The sequence below is a fragment of the Molossus molossus genome, unplaced genomic scaffold (genome assembly GCF_014108415.1).
Source record: "Molossus molossus isolate mMolMol1 unplaced genomic scaffold, mMolMol1.p scaffold_m16_p_2, whole genome shotgun sequence".
In the NCBI taxonomy this organism is placed as follows: domain Eukaryota; kingdom Metazoa; phylum Chordata; class Mammalia; order Chiroptera; family Molossidae; genus Molossus; species Molossus molossus.
In genome coordinates this window covers 147,563,792-147,580,179 of record NW_023425355.1, presented here as the reverse complement: position 1 = coordinate 147,580,179, position 16,388 = coordinate 147,563,792, and the positions used below count along the sequence as shown (strand labels likewise).

Genomic DNA, 16,388 nt, shown 5'->3' with positions numbered 1-16,388 from the left:
AATCTATGTATGTATGCATGTATGTATGTATCTATCTATGTATCTATGTATCTACCTACTATCTATCTATCTATCTATCTGTCTATCTATCTATGTATCTATCTATCTTTCTATCATCTATATATCTCCATCATCTATCTGCCTATCAATCTATCAATCATATATCTGTCTATCATTTATCTATTTATCTACCTATCATTTATGTATCTAACATCTATCTATCTATCTATCTATCTATCTATCTATCTATTTATCTATCTATCTATCTTTATCATCTATCTATCTTCTATCTATCATCTATCTATCTATCATCTATCTATCTATCTATCTATCTTTCTTTCTATCATCTATATATCTCCATCATCTATCTGCCTATCAATCTATCAATCATATATCTATCATTTATCTATTTATCTACCTATCATTTATGTATCTAACATCTATCTATCTATCTATCTATCTATCTATCTATCTATCATCTATGTATGTATGTATGTAAGTATCTACCTACCTACCTTTCCATCTATCTATCTATCTATCTATCTATCTACCTATCTCTCTCTCTCTCTCTCTCTGTCTCTCTCTCTCTCTCTGTCTCTCTCATCTATCTATCTATCATCTATCATCATTCATCATCTATGTATATGATTGTCAAAGAAAATTCACTACCCGACCTCAGACTTTCATTTCTATCCTTGTTCTTTTTTGAAATCCTGCCACTGAGCAGATCTGAGTTTTCAGCAGCTCATTTTCGTGTGGGGAAGGAAGTGTTTCTCAGTCACAGGTCTCCACGGAGACAGTGGAAACAAAACAAGAGTCTGGTTACCGTCGCGAGGGAGGGGGCCGGCGGGCACAACATCCTGGGGTGTCTTTCCCTTGTTTTTTTCGATTTCTTCTGTCCCTTCATCCCGGGACCTGTTTGTTCTCCACGGGGTGCTAAACGGCAACAGGTTGATCCCCACAGAGCGGCTCCGTTTACTGCGCTGCTCCGAGCCAGGCCCTGCCCCGACGGAGAAACACGTGCTTGTCACATCCTGTTTGCGGGAAAACAGTTCGGAGCTGGGTGCGCCCCTGAGAATCGTGGCCTCGTTTTATGATTTGAAAAGAAACGTTTGTGTTTTAAGAATGAGGCAGCCAAGACTTCATTTTTTTTTCTTTTTGCAACGAGGCCACAAGAACGCGGAAAGGAGATGAGATCTGAAATTGGGGAGGGCTGGGCTTTCTGTGGGGGGCACCCGGGGCCCCTCGATGCATTGATTGCACTGTGGTAAGTTTGGGGACGAGATGACGGCTGAGTCCCCCCCCCACACACACACACACAAGCGGGGTTCTCCGAGCAACGAAAAGACGGTGTTTTACCTGGGGTTCCCCAGAAGTAGATGCTGAGGTTTGGGTTCAAGGGAGGAAGCCCCGTGGGTTCCACATGGGCCCCCATTGTAGGATGGACACGCCTCACCTGACACCCTCACACACGCCCGTGGCAGCCCCAGCTCACACGCCCAGCTTGCTGTCCACTCCGTGGGCGCAGAGGGCCGGCCCCGGGGCGCTCACCGACCAGTGAGCAAAGGCACCCGGAAGCCAAGAAGACGGGGTTCAGTGTGAGAGCCTGTGTTTCAGCAGCTCTGCAGAAGCCACGCATGTGTCCCTTCCTGGAGTCCCACCTGCCCACCTGCCCACACCTGAGGCCGCGGTTCCTGCCCTGAGCCCACGACCCAGAAGCCCCTGCTGCCCAGCTCTCTCCAGCTGTGCGACCAGCTCAGGGGGCGCCGTCCCTCCTTCCCCACCCTTGGGGTACTTCTCTGACTGCTGCCTACCCCTTGAGTCTCTGCTCCCCTTCCCCCATCGGGTGCCCACACCCAGCAGGTGATGGAAGGAGTCATCTGGGCTGGACATCTCCCTCCAAGGGTCCTGCCTCCTGGATGTCTTGTCTCCTCCACCCTCCGCTGTCCCTCCCTTGGGACCGACCGAGCGCCCTTGGGGTCATGTCATCCACCCTTGTTTTGCCACCTGGTTCTCGACAAACCAGCCCAAAGTGATTCAGAACAATGGAAGGCCCTGCCCGCCATCGGGAATGCCCGGGTGCCCCAAAGGGCTGGGGAACCCCGAGGTGGGGGACCCGGGGCCATGGACGTAGGAGACATTTCTCGGTATTTCTTCCAGAACTGAGTTGAGAGGTGGTTTCCCAGACACACGTCTTGGTTGGCTGATGAATGATAAGCCCCGAGGGATGCTCTCTGCATGTAGGGTTAGGGCTATGGTAGGGTTAGGGTTAGGGCTATGGCTCGGGTTAGGGTTAAGTTTGGTTTCAGTGTTTGCGTTAGGGTTAGGGTTACAGGTAGGATTAGGGTTAAGGTCATTGTTAGGGTTAAGGTTTGAGTTAGGGTTAGGTTTAGGTCTTGGTCTAAGGCCAGGTTTAGTGTTTGGGTTAGAATTAGGGTCAGGCTTAGGGTTAGGGTTATGGCTAGGGCTAGGGTTAAATGTCAGGTTAGGTTTAGGGTTAGGGTTAGGCCTAGGGTTAAATCTGGTTTTATGGTTTACTTGAGGGTTAGGTTACGTTTAGGATTAGGGTTGGGTTTAAAGTTAGTGTTAGGGTTAAGTTTTGGGTTAGGGTTAGGTTTAGGTCTTGGTCTAAGGCCAGGTTTAGTGTTAGGGTTAGAATTAGGGTTAGAATTAGGGTTAGGCTTAGGGTTAGGGTTAGGGTTAAGTTTGGCTAGGGCTAGGATTTAGTTTGGTTTCAGGGTTTGTGTTAGGATTAGGGTTAGGGTTAGGGTTAGGGTTAGGGTTAGGGTTTGGTTTAGGGTTAGAGTTAGTGTTAAGTTTAGTGTTAGGGTTAAGGTTTGGGTCAGGGTAGGTTCAGGTCTTGGCTAAGGCCAGGTTTATTGTTAGGGTTAGGATTAGGGTTAGGGTTAATGTTAGGGTTAATGTTAGGGTTAGGGTTAATGTTAGGGTTAAGTGTTGGGTTAGGTTTAGGTTTATGGTTAGGCCTAGGGTTAAATCTGGCTTTATGGTTTACGTGAGTATTAGGGTTACAGTTAGTGTTAGGGTTAGGATTCGGGTTAAGGTTGGAGTTAGGGTTAAGGTTCCCGCTTGGTCTAAGGCCCGGTTTAGCATTAGGGTTAGGATTTGAATTAATGATAAGGTCAGTGTTACTGGTACCTTAAGGATTCATGTTTATGTTCGGTTTAGGGTTATCGTTAGTATTAGCATTATTATTATGTTTATGGGTAGGTCTAGGAATGGGATAGTATGTTGATTCATACTTTCATACTACTGAAAGTTGATTCAATTCTTTACATTCTTTTTTTATACTATTGAAAGTTGATTCAATTCTTTACATTCTTTTTTACATGAACTCTAATGCCTTAGAGCCGGTTGATATGTTGGTGTCAATATTTTCTTACAATGATCATGTTGGATATTCCCAGCATTGGCCCCTCTCCATGGAGACTATGCACCTCTAGGTACAGACGAGTCTATTTTCCATTTCAGTTTTCTGCCATTCTGTCATTCTTTCAAGCTTTAAAAAGAGAAAAGGAAATAATCGCAATTGAAAAAAGTCATTCCTTTTGTTGAATCTGTTTTCCATCTGAATTCCTTTCGGAGCCTTGACATAATGTGCTTGTGACCAAATAAAGTCTCTCTTGCTTCCCTAGGACGTTGATTTATCCCGATTCCCCCTAAAAGATCTGTGCTGTTATCGTATTGATCGGTGTCCTGCCTGTGTTCTTTGAAGTCAGGTTTAACCATTTACAAGGTCCCGTGAACAGCTTTGAGTAAAGTTCAGGGTGTGTAAATAAACACCCTCGGACACATTGACGCGGTGGCACAGGTGTGGTCTTCCAAAATGAGCTCAGGTTACGAGCCAACCGACCGGAACGTGTAATACTTTCCTCCAGGGTCAAACAGCAGGTAAAATGCTTCCTAAGTCTCATTGTTCAACACCGGGCCCTGGGCAGTGTTTGGCTCTCGGAGTGGGAAGCTTTGGCTTATATTCCAAGCCACTGGATGGTGGATCTGTTGGAGGCTGTGATGTTTTACGGTGGGATGCTGTTTCTCAACCCAGCCACCCAAAGTGATCCAAAATCATGAACAGGCCTCCCTTTTTCACGAATGCCTGCCCCCCCCCTCCCGAGGACGCCCCCCCGGGTGGAACGGGGCCAGAATAGTTCTGCTCCCAAGTGGCCGACATACACCCTCTAGGGGAATAGTCCTCTAATCTGGGGAGAGCCCACAACCCACAGCCCAGCCCACTGGACCGTGACCTGAGCAGATGGTTGACCGTGGACATAAAACCCAGAGAGACGGTCCCGCAACGACGCAACCTGCGTGGAGACGTCCCTTCCCTCCACACCGAAGGCATTGCAGACTCCGTAATGATGGCTTTATTTGGAACCCAAGGTGCCCAGAAAGGGGCCAAGCTCTTTGTAAATTCCCAGTAAGGTGCTGACGCCCGGACCCCTTGTACGTGCATGAAGCTATTTGTCAGCTTGTTGGACAACGAGAAGCACCCCCCCCCCACTGGGTGTCGTCATTCGGGGCTGTCACAAAAAGGATCTCTTACCTTTTGAGAGGACACGGAGGGACCCGGAGAGTATTATGCTGAGCGAAAAGAGCCCGTCAGAGAAAGACAAATATCACATGATCTCACTTATACGAGGGACGTAATGAACCAAATAAACTGACTCACCAAATAAAAGCAAAGACAGGGAGAGAGAGGGGAGGCATATGGGGGGACTGGATGAATACGGGTGAAGGGATTAAGCAAAGAGCATGTATGCACACCCCACAGATACAGACAAGAGGGTGCTGTTGGCCAGAAGAAGGGGGGCTGGGTGCAGGGGCAAAGGAAGGAAGAAATAGGTAACCTCTGTCATTGTGTCGACAATAAATAAGAACACATAAAAGATAAAAGTACAGATTGAGAAGTACACGTCGGCAGTTGTAAAACAGTCCTAAAGCATAGGAAATACAGTCGATAACATTGCAGGAACCATGTCTGGGCCCGGGAGGCATTTGGGGATCTTGGGGGACCTGTTTGTAAAGTATCTGAGTGTCTCAGCACAATTCTGTGCACCTGAAAGTAATACCAAATAATATGGAAGGTAAGCGGTAATTAAAATTCTGTATAACTTTTTTTCTTTATAGATATTACAAAGACAGAGAGAAACATGGATGAGAGGGAACATGGATGGGTCGCCTCCTGCACGCCCCCCACTGGGGATGGGCCCACAACCTGGGCATGTGTCCTGACCGGGAATCGAACCGGCGACCTCTTGGTGCAGGGTCGACGCTCAGCCACTGAACCCCACCGGCCCGGGCTAAAAAAAAAAAAAAAAAATTAAACTTTAAAGAAAAAGCAACATTATATACCAACCCAAAGTATATAGTCCTACAAAGTGAATCTGTAATGGTATGATTTGCACCAACGACACTGAAACACACAGATGTGAGTGGGTTTTTCCTTCTTCGTTCCACAATCACACTTAGAACTTTTTCCAGCGGTTCTGAAATGTATTACTATTATTTTTTCTCCTCACCCGAGGACACTTTTCCATGTTTTGTTCAGATAGAGCGGGAGGGAGAGAGAGAGAGAAACATCGACGTGAAAGCGACACATTGACTGGTCACCCACACGACCCAACCAGGGCTGGGGACACACTGCAACCGAGGTCCGTGCCCTTAGCGGGAACCAAACCCGGGTGTCTGGACCGCAGGCCGACGCTCCAACCGCTGAGCCAAACCGGCCAGGGCTGTTGTGAAATGTTTGGAGAAAGAGTCTCTGCCTGTACTCCAAGCGACGGCTCTTTAGATGGTTTTCTTTTTCTTCGCCGAATAAAATGAATGAGAGAGAGAGAGAGAGAAAGAGGGAAAAACACACCCACTAGCTTTGGCTGTCACTCGGGAGTCTGTGCTGCGGCTACTTGGGTGCGGCCTGTGGGTGTTCCCAGTGGTTTGGACTGTGACTCTGGTCCGCTGCTGGGTGACGAGGAAGAGATGGTTTGTGGTTTTGACGGCACAGCTCCGTCGGCCTCCAGGGCTGTGTGGGTCACAGCTCAGCTACTTCGATTGCATCTCATCGGCCCCTGGACCTGCCAACCCCAGTGCAGACCGAAGGGAGTGGACACACGGACTCCCCCTGTCACTAGGAGAAGCCGCACAGCCGCGACGCAAACACACACAGAACGCCGACGCGAGGTGGAAAGTCACCGTGTCCGCTTGAGACCATCGCCTTCGCCACACACCGTGGAGCCCCGAAACACCCCGGGCCCGAGAAGTGGGGGTGTTCAGCTCGCAGACAGCCGGCTCCTGATGCTGGCCGAGGACTCTGCCGCCCGCCCGGTCGCCTGGATTTGCAAAACGAATTCCGCGTAGGGCTCCGGAGTCGTGTGTTCGCTTGTGAATGAAGGGCCCACCCTCCAGGGAGCGTCCAACGGGGACAGAAACATAAACCCTTCTAGCCCCAGCCGCAGCCTCGCTCTGTGAGTTGGTCAGACACATGGACAACGGGAACTCACTGAGTCTGTCTGTGATGAACTGGATGCGTGTGTCCCCCGCCCCCCGATTCATAGGTTGAGACTCCAATACCCAAAGGGATGGTGTTCGGAGGTGGGGCGTGGGTGGGGATCATGCCAGGGCGGGTGGAACCCCCACGATGAGGTTAGCGCCCTTACAAAGACCCCAGAGGGCTCCGTTGGTCTTTCCACCAGGTGACGACACAGCAGCCAGTGGGTCCCTATACATGAGGCCGAGAGTCCTCACCACACCCTGAAGCCACCCCCACCCCCCACCTTGACCTTGGACTGTGTGGATAAACCATCCGACCGCATGCTGTTCCAGTAGCCCAAGTACACGTGACGCGTCCCAGATGAAGAAGCTTTGTCGTAATGAATCCAGTGGCGGGGGATTCGAGGTGACTCCGAACGCAGGACACCTGGGCGGGAGCCGGACAGAGCGACCGAACCATGGACCCAGATCTCCAGACCCTCGGTTCCAGTGTCCTGGCCGTGACCACAGGGGACAGCGTGGTCCAGCTTGTCTCCAAGCAAGGAAGACGGCACACAAAACCGTTAGGAAGAGACAGGGGTGTGTTTGCGGGCACTCGAGTAAACGCGTTCTGGCCACACGAGGTATCCCGGGAAACCGCCGAGTCTTGCGGGTGGTTTATGGCCGACCTGATGCTCTGAACGAAGGGGAGACATCAAGCCCGGGCACACTGCTTGGGTGAGTTCTGGGGACAAACTCGGGGGACAGGCAGGGACACATGGGAACTGTGCTCGCTGGCTCTGTAAACGATGTACTTTCCCCTCATCTGAGCCGAGAGGGAGCCTTAACCAGCAGGAATAGAAATGGACAGGTGGGGTCTGAGGTCAGCCCGCGGCCGTGGGCTGGAGCGAAACCGGCGTGTGAGCAGCTGCCTCCGACCCCTGCTCTTGAGGGGTCGTCTGATATCCGCAGCCATGAGCACAAAGAGACACGTGAGACGGAATATGTGTGGTCTCCCTGGCTACGTGCCGTTTTCATGCATATGAGGCTACAGTTGGACCTCGAACAACAGTGGACTCAACTACAGTGTCTGTTTATACATGTTTGTTTCCCCCCAATAAATACATTGGAAACATTTTTGGAGATTTGCAATCATGTTTTAATTTTATTTCAATCCTCACCGAAGGACATTTTTGCATTTATCTTCAGATAGAGCAGGAGGGAGAGAGGGAGGAAGAAACAGAGAGAAAGATCAACGTGAGAGAGACACATCCAGTGGCTGACACCCGCACGACCCCAACCAGGGCCGGGGACACACTGCAACCGAGGTACGTGCCCTTCGCGGGAACCGAACCCGGGTCTCTGGTCTGCAGGCCGATGCTCTAACCGCTGAGCAACACCGGCCAGGGCTGATTTGCAACAATTCGAAAAAACTCACCAAGCAGCCTAGAAATATTTAAAACATACAAAAAAGTTCACAAACATGTGGGTATCACCAATGCGTCAAATATTGAGTGTTCCAGAAAAAATGGATACACACAAAAAAGGGTCATTATAAAGCCAGTCCTGATTCAAACGCATTTCATTTTCCCAATGTAATAGAATCGACAGACACCCTGTCTCCATTTTGGGGGACACTCTTTCGATGTAGGTATTACCTCCGCCTTGAGATTTTCTTTATTTTTTTAAAATTTAATTAATTAATTTATTTTTGTTACAGATGTTTCTTCTTTTCCCCTCACTGATTAGTTGAGTTTGTTTAAGGGCACAGTCGGGAATGTATGTCGCACACGAAATATGTGTTCACGGGCTCTTTATGTGATCGGTAAGGCGTTCGGTCAACGGAAGGCTGTTCAGAGTTAGGTTTTGGGGGAAGTGAACATTCGTGCCCACATTTTCAATAGAAGGGAGTGAGTGCCCCACACCCCAGCATTGTTCAAGGTCAGGTGTATACACTCTGACCTTGATCCCACTTCTAGGAATATACCCTAAGAAGCATGGAGCACCCATCAGAAAAAATATATGTACCCCCATGTTTGTAGCAGCACTATTTACAATAGCTAAGATCTGGAAACAGCCCAAGTGTCCATCAGTAGACAAATGGATAAAAAAGCTGTGGTACATGTACACAATGGAGTACTATGCAGCTGTGAAAAAGAAAGATCTCTTATCCTTTGAGATGACATGGAGGGACCTGGAGAGTATTATCCTAAGTGAAACAAGCCAAGCAGAGAAAGACAAATATCACACGATCTCACTTATTCGTGGAATGTAATGAACATAACAGTTTGAGGAACAAGGTAGACCCACAGACGTGGAAGTAGCGTACAGACTGACAACCCTCAGAAAAGGGGGTGTCGGGGGAGGAAAGAGAAACCACAGAACTTATATGCGTGTACGCATAACCGATGGACATGGACAACAAAGCCAGGGCAGGATGGGGGGGGGGGATGGGGAGGAGGGTGTCAATGGGGAAAAAAAAGGAGAAATATCTGTAACAAAAATAAATTAATAATAATAATAATAAAAGACAAAGAAAACGCTGAGGCGCGTCTGTTGCCGCATGCCCTGCTGTCCCGAGGAAATGACTGCGTGTTCTATTCCATTTCTCACGATGTCTGGGAAGTGTCCTGGGTCTGTGCCGGGCTCTCAACCAGGTACTGAGATAGAAAAGCTGAGCCTGTTCAGTGCTCATCAAGAGACTCCAAGGCCCGGAAATAAACACGAGCCCATTCAGAAGCTCTTTGGCCACATTCTGTCTTCCGGGACACCGTACGGCGGCCGCCCGGGCACCGTCACCATGACCGTCACCATGGCCCACTTGGTGCCACACACACAGTTGTAACACAGAAGGTTGTTTGTCCAGTGAGGCAGACAGGATCCGTGTGAGATGCAGGATTCTGGGAAATGAATTCTTGATGCTCAGCCAGACAAACCACAGGCTTCAGCTTCATTAACAAAGTAGTGTTCATATATATATTTTTTAAATATGTTTTTATTGATTTTTTAGAGAGAGAGAAAGAGAGAAACATGGATGTGAGAAACATCCATCGGCCGCCTCGTGCACGCCCCCTACTGGGGATCGAGCCTGCAACCCGGGCCTGTGCCCTGACCAGGACTCGAACCCGGACCTCTCAGTCCATGGACGATGCTCAATCCACTGAGCCACAGTGGCCGGGCAGTTGTTTGTATATTAAGCAACTTGCCTACATCTCTTGATTTTGCTGTTTAAGATGGAAAAAAAAAAATACACACACACCCAGCTAAGGCTTACGTCAAGTTTTTGCTGAATTAATTAAACGGGTGTTTTTAGAATGGGCTGGGCCACAGATGGGCAGAAACCGTGAAGTTTTCAGTATGGAAACTACAGGTGACAAGAGGCTTGTTCTCCTTGGCTGCTGTCAACGCAAAGGAAGCTGGATCTAAATGAATTAGAAAGAACCAGATGCCTGTCTGTAGGGACATGAATCCAAAGCTTCAACGCATGGTCTTTGGTGAATGATGACAATGCCTATTCGTTACACTGGGTGATGGGACCCAGCCCCTCGGGGATTAGATGCAGCCAGACTGCAGAACCTTCTGCAACATGGTTAGACGTTAGAGATGGTGCAGTTAGGAATTTCTTTGGAAGGTAACTGGGATGAACCAGAAATTTCCCAGGTAGGAATCTCTGGCTCCTGAGGGAATCACGTGATTTTTGTTCGTTTGTTCTATCTGTACTTTGTTCTGAGGCTGACTTACCTCAAGGTGCCAAAAAGGCTGCAGCAGCTCCAGCATCCCCTTGCTCCACACGAAGAGCCCCTGAGGTTCTCTCACGGAAGGAAGCCGGGGCCCAGGCTCCCCACCTTCCCTTGGTCCCAAGAGGGTGGCCAGGAAAAGGGAAAGGTGCTAATGGAAACTTTCAAGGTGACCTGGGGGAGGGGTAGAGGAAGATAGAAACAGCAGCCCCGGGGAGGGCATCTGGCTCGGCAGGCAACCCGGGTTGATGACAAGAAGTAACACTTCAAAGGCAGGGTTTCTTGGTTCCCCCTCCGCCCCCCTCTGAAAAGGATACGTTGTCTTCAGATGCACTGTCTTCATGATACATTGTCTTCATGTCTTTGGCATTCTTTTGGCCAAGAAAAGAAAAGTCTCCCTGAGATCAGCGTGCCTGTCAGGCGAGGGTCATGCAGACAGACAGCGACAGGGAGCAGGGCGGGGGCGCACGTGTCCCACCACCTCTGGCCAGCCTGCCCCTCCCTGCCCAGTCCAGCTGAGTGGCCGCAGATGCAGCGTCAGGAGGGCCAGAGGGGAGGCCCTGACTCATCCTGGGGGAGGGGAGAAGCGCTCACAGGACCTGGGTCTGGTGAGGAGGGACGAATTCCAGAAAGTGACTCAGGGATCCTTCAGTCCCAGCGCCCCAGGTCCCTGCGGCAGCACCGACTGACTTCTGAGCTAATGTCTTCAGGAAAAGCAGTGTGTTGTAAGCCCGCGACAGGGAAACACAGCCACTTGTCAGACGTGGCCTTTGAATGTCACCAGAGACCCAGACCAGGGGGCCTCAGAGGGGAGAGGGGAGACACGTCCTGCTCCCCACACCACGCCCACCCGCGGAGATTTGGGGGAACTGGAAACCCCTCAAAGGACAGTCCTTGTCAGGACGGGGACTAGCGGTCCGCACTGCGCCCAAAGTGCCCACCGGTATTCCACTTGGGAAGGGCTGCGTGGGGAGGAAGTGCACCCCCACTCTCCCCAAAAGGTAGGGGATTTCAAGGTCTGTCCCTTGGGGGGGGGTCCCGTTAGGGTCTGGAAGGGACTGTGGAGATGAGGAGGGTCCCCACGGTTTCCTGAGCAGGGAGGGGGTTTCCCTGTTTCATTTGGAGCCCGCGCTGTGGGGGAGGGGAATCCACATTAAAGGGTCAGAGAGGAGAGGGCGTGGGGACCCGGCCGGGCCGCACCCTTTCCGAGCAGCCCTGGGGTTCCCGTTAGAAGCGGGTAGGGGTCCCCAAACTTTTCCCTGTCTAGGCGGACCAGGGCGACCCCGGCTGGCCCCTCCAAGCTCCGGGGCGCATTGGAGCTGGGCTTGTCCTAGGCGGTGCCGTGGGGGTGGCCACAGGCGGGGCGAGCCAGTCACGGGCGGGGTGGCGGCGCCTCAGCCCTTTTCGCCCTCGCGCCGCGGGCTCCGCCCCGGGAAGGGGTGGGGGGCGGGCTCGGTCCCCCGCCCGCGCGCGCTCTAGTCCGGGGATCGGGCTCGCCCTGCAGCGGGCTCACCATGGCGCGCCGGGCGGTGTTCGCGCTGCTGCTCTGCTGTCTGCTGGGCGCGGCGCTGTCGGACCAGGGTGAGCGCGGCAGGCCCGCTGGGGACCCAGGCGAGGGCCGGCTCCCGGGGAGGGCGCGCATGGAGGGGGCGCAGGGGCACAGCCGGGCTCTCCCCGCCGGGCGGGACCCCTGGTGCCCACGAGGGCCCGCGCCCCAAGGAGGCGGCTGCGCCGTGTTTGCTCCAATTTTCTTCCTGGGCCGCGTTGGAGTTACTTTACAAGCGAAAGGCCAGCTTTGCTTTTCAAAATCAGCAACCCTGGAAAAGTCGCAGGGGCCTGGGGGAGCGGCGGCATTGGACCTTTCCGACCCCCCCCCCCCCCCCCTCCACGGGACCTCATCATTGTCGGGGCCCGCCTTTGCGCCCCGCTACGGGCAGGGTTCCGCAGGGCCCTCCTTTGTTCTGGGGCACTGTGCCGCCCCGAGCCACGCCCTGCGTCCCGGGCCTAAATTTGGACGCGGCTCGGGAGCCTGGCCACCGGGGGGAGGGGAGGGGAACGTGAGACCGCACTCGGAGTTTTGGAAACCTTCAAAACCACGCCGCGTCTCCGGGCCCCCGGGACGTTGGCGCTCGCGGGGCGCCCCACCCTGGGGATACACCGCGCGGGTCGGGAAACGCGGGGTGTCCAGCCTCGAAAGCTGCGCCCCCACGCTGCCCCGCAGCGGGCCTGCGCCTTCTGCGCGCTTGTCCATCTGTCTTTAAAATGGAAGTGGGGAAAAATAAAATAAAATGGAAGTTGGGGCCGGGTCGGCCCCTCCCTCCCTCCCACTTCTTAGGAGAAAAGTTGGGATCCTGCCCAGCGGGGCGTCTTGTCGCTCTCTCCAGTTAAGGGCGCGTCATTTGTCCCGGCGAGGAGGCCACACGTTGGAGAGGCCATGGGGCGGTTTCAGGACTGGTCGTCTGGGCGGCGGACGTGCCTTTGGGACTCGATTCAGGACAGAGGGGGACAGAGGAGGCCTGGTTGGTGACTTCGGAGAAAATAAACTGTGATTCTCTCTTTCCTCACTAAACGGGGTTCCTCGGCCCGAGGCTGCCCCACCCAGAAGGCATCTCTTCCTGGGGTTGGTTGTGTTTTGGGGGGTGCCATCTGTTCAAACCGCACCAGCTCCCTGAAAGTTTCCGGCTCCTCTCTCCGGCGACTGTATTTCTCGGGGTTCGTGTTTTTCCTTCTGAGCACCGACTGCGCAGGCAGCAGGGCAATGGGTCAGAAATGGTTCTGGTGGCCCAAGCCTGTGCCTTCTGTTAGGGGAATAGAGAAATATCCAAACAGGTAAATGGGTCCCAAGGCCCCCAAATTGGTGGCAGTGGAGAATTTAAAAACTCTAGGGGGGTGGGGGGGTGCAGTGATTAATATTGGTGAGACCCGGATCCGGGTCTCTGGTCCATCTGGAACTGCACACCAGGGCAGCCTTGCATTCTTGGGGCCCCCAAATAAGTCATTTTGAAAATTTTAGTGGGACAGACACACACACGCGGACACAAACCCACATCTCTGTGAGCCCAGAATCACCCGATTTCTTTGCACACTGAGCTGAGTAACCCCAACAGGCTGGAAGCTTCAGGAAGGTGCTCTTGGTTGGGTGGGGATGGGGGTGGGGGGCTTGGGGACACAGCACGGGACAGGGAGGTGACTGCGGTCAGCCTGGCCCCCACAGAGCAGAGAAATCTTCCTGCTTCCTCCCTACCTGGTCCTCCTGGGCTTGGGGACACGAACATTTTGTTCCGAAGACACAGATGAATTTTATCAGAAAAGTTTGCTTTCTGGCTGGCGGAGCTGAGACACACTTTCTTACAGAAATAGGCGTTGGGCTCGGTTTCCATTGCGGCTGCAAACGTCCTTTGAGACAGGCGACAGGTCTCCATTTTGGAGCTAATACCTCTGGCCTGATTCCAGAGGTCGGGGGAGCTGGGGCGCTGGGTGCCCAGGTTTCTTCAGAAACTCCCGCGGGGTGTGGGGAGTGAAGACCCGAGGAACCAGCAAAGAGCAGCTGTGAATGACCTTAGGGGGAGGCCGGCTTCCCCCAGAAGGCGACACTTGAAAATCTCCGGAGACATTTGAGGTGGTCATATATACGGATGTCTTGGGATGGGGTGCTCCTAGGACCAGGTGGGTAGAGACCGGAGAAGCTGCTCAACACCAGACAGTGCCCAGGACGCCCACCTCGGGGAGCCACCAGCCCCGCACATCAGTAGAGCCGAGAGGGAGAACTAAGGTATTTGTGTGACAGGTGGGCGGTGGCTGGGTGTGTTCTGTATTTTTCCTCTGGTCAGAATGAAGGCACCCCGGCTTTCACATGGCCGGTCATCAGGGTGACCCCGGTGAGGGGGCTGTGAAATCGGTCCAGGATGAGGCCGGATCCAGGATCCCGCACGGTCTGCACAGAGGCAGTTCTGTGATGACGTCCACCCTGTGTGAAAGCGCACACGCCCACCTGAGCCCGCGTCCCCTGGGCTGCATGAGGCCCCTCTGCGTGTCCCCGCCGTCCCCGCCCGACAAGCACAGACTGACGTGTGGGCTTGAGTTGCCGGTCTCTGGCCTGGACTCTGCAGGTGACCGTCTCTGCCGTCCGCAGAGAAAAATTGTCCGGAGCCCACTGGCATGACCAGCTCTGCTAAATCTCAATGGTTTTTCATGTCCAACCTGACCGCTCCCTGCCTTTCTGATGCGTCTGTCCATGTCGTTTGCACCTCGAGATACTAAGAGACTGGATTTTGGAGGGGGAGGGGAGCTTGACTTCCTCTGTCCCAGAGGCCAAAGGCCAGGGCTCACCAAGGAAGGAGGCAGCCGAGAGAGTCGCTTGAACAGATTCACGGTGCAGGGCTGATGCTCTGAGTCCTGTTTTCCGGGTGATGTTTCCTGCAAGACAGAGAAAGGAGCCTCCACGCGGAGCTCTTGGCTGCTGCGTCCTGCTCAGATGTTCCAGTCACGATGATCTGTGTTAGGGGAACTGGGTCACCTGTCAGGACGACGGAGCTGGAGACAAGATTGATGTGTCCTGTGAGACTGGGAAGCCCTGTGCGTTCTGGGTCCCCGCTGACTTGTCCAGACACCCAGTATCTGATAAAGAGGGTGTCCTGCCCTCACGGAGGTTGGGGGGATAACATCGAGCACCAACCATCCCCCTCAGTCTTCATGGGGTGCTTTGTTCCAACATTGGGGTGCCCCACAGAGAGCATCCTGCAGTCTCCTTCACCGACTGCAATTGAGCACCAAGTGTGTGTTTACAGGGGGGTCTCTCAGAGCCCCCCTTTTTGGGGGTAGGGGATATAACGCTTTGAGAGATATTTTGCGCAGATGCGGAATGTCCCATGCCTCAGAAAATGGCATGTGCACGGGTCCCCATTAGATAAGTGCATGAAGAGAGGGAGTCGCGTACATTTGAAATGGACAGAGACAGAAATCCTGAAAGACAACCGAGAGGGAGAAAACTCGCCTCTCTTATTTTCAGTGGGGACTGTTATTTTTTTCCTTTATTAATTTTACAGAGAGAGGAAGGGAGAGAGAGAAATAGAAACATGGATGAGAGAGAACATCAACGGGCCGCCTCCTGCACGCCCCCCACTGGGGATCAGGCCCACAACCTGGGCATGTGTCCTGACTGGGTATCGAACCGGCGACCTCTTGGTGCAGGGTCGATGCTCAACCGCTGAGCCACACTGGCCAGAAGGGGACTGTTATTTTTAATTGACAGTTGCCCTTAAACCTTATAAACACACCTCCCCCCAACAACAAGCACAAACATTCCACCGTAGTTAATGACGGACGCTATTTTATCACAGTTTTCTCTTTCTGGGAAAGTTGCCTGGTTGCCCAAGACGCAACGCGATTGGTCCCAGTCGGCGCTGCCGTATTGGTTCTGAACGTGGGCTCATTGTCGGGGGGACCACCCAAGACCTGGTGTTCTCCTGGGTGAAAGGTGCTAATGAACCCACATTTCTCGTTGTGTTTGCTACATTAATGGTATCTTTCTCATCTGCAGATAGGCCGGTACAGGGCTACCTTTTCTTGAAATTCCTGTTCTTATTCTTTGCCTAGTTTTGGTTGTTGTTTTGTTGTTGTTGTTTTTCTTCTAGTTTTCGGACAGTAACGTATGGGTGTGTTTCAGCTTTGTCTTAGAATGACTCAGGGTTGCCACCGTCCCTTATGTGGTGTCGCTAGTCACACTATTATTTTTTAAAAAATCCCCTGAACAGGAAACTAGAAACTTCCTTTTTAGTCACCACAGAGGTCGAGCTAAGCCTTTAAACTAGTGTTTTGCAAAGAGTAAGTCAAGACCCACAGATGAATCAGTGTGGGATCAACAGTGTTAAAGGAGAAAATGAAGTCGACTAGAGTGGAGAAACATCAGCCACTATTGTGCACACGGAAGCACTGGCGAGCGGCTTGGGGCCCTGTCCTGTTTGTCTGGGTGGACTGGGCCATGCTATCGACATCATTGTTACCACGGACGGAGTTTCGCAGCCCTTGCACATCTAAAGACCTTACTAATCCCTGTGGCTTTCTCGGCTTTGACACTTTGGAGAGAATCCCTCTGTGTTAGAGGAGGGATTTGAAGTTGCACTCGATTGGCAACTTTTCAAAGAGCACAGAATTGCTCCCAGGGAACAT

General features: G+C 52.4%; 1 protein-coding gene across 2 annotated transcripts in view; it reads left to right on the top strand.

The window, feature by feature from the left end:
- The first annotated feature begins 11,691 nt into the window (after window positions 1–11,691).
- Window positions 11,692–16,388, top strand: part of CD99 (CD99 molecule (Xg blood group)) — a 33,264-nt gene continuing 28,567 nt past the window's right edge. For both annotated transcript variants that reach the window (XM_036270723.1, XM_036270722.1), the window contains exon 1: window positions 11,692–11,801. In XM_036270723.1, the coding sequence (XP_036126616.1) occupies window positions 11,735–11,801 (67 nt within the window). In that variant the 5' untranslated portion in view covers window positions 11,692–11,734. The remainder of the gene's footprint in view (window positions 11,802–16,388) is intronic.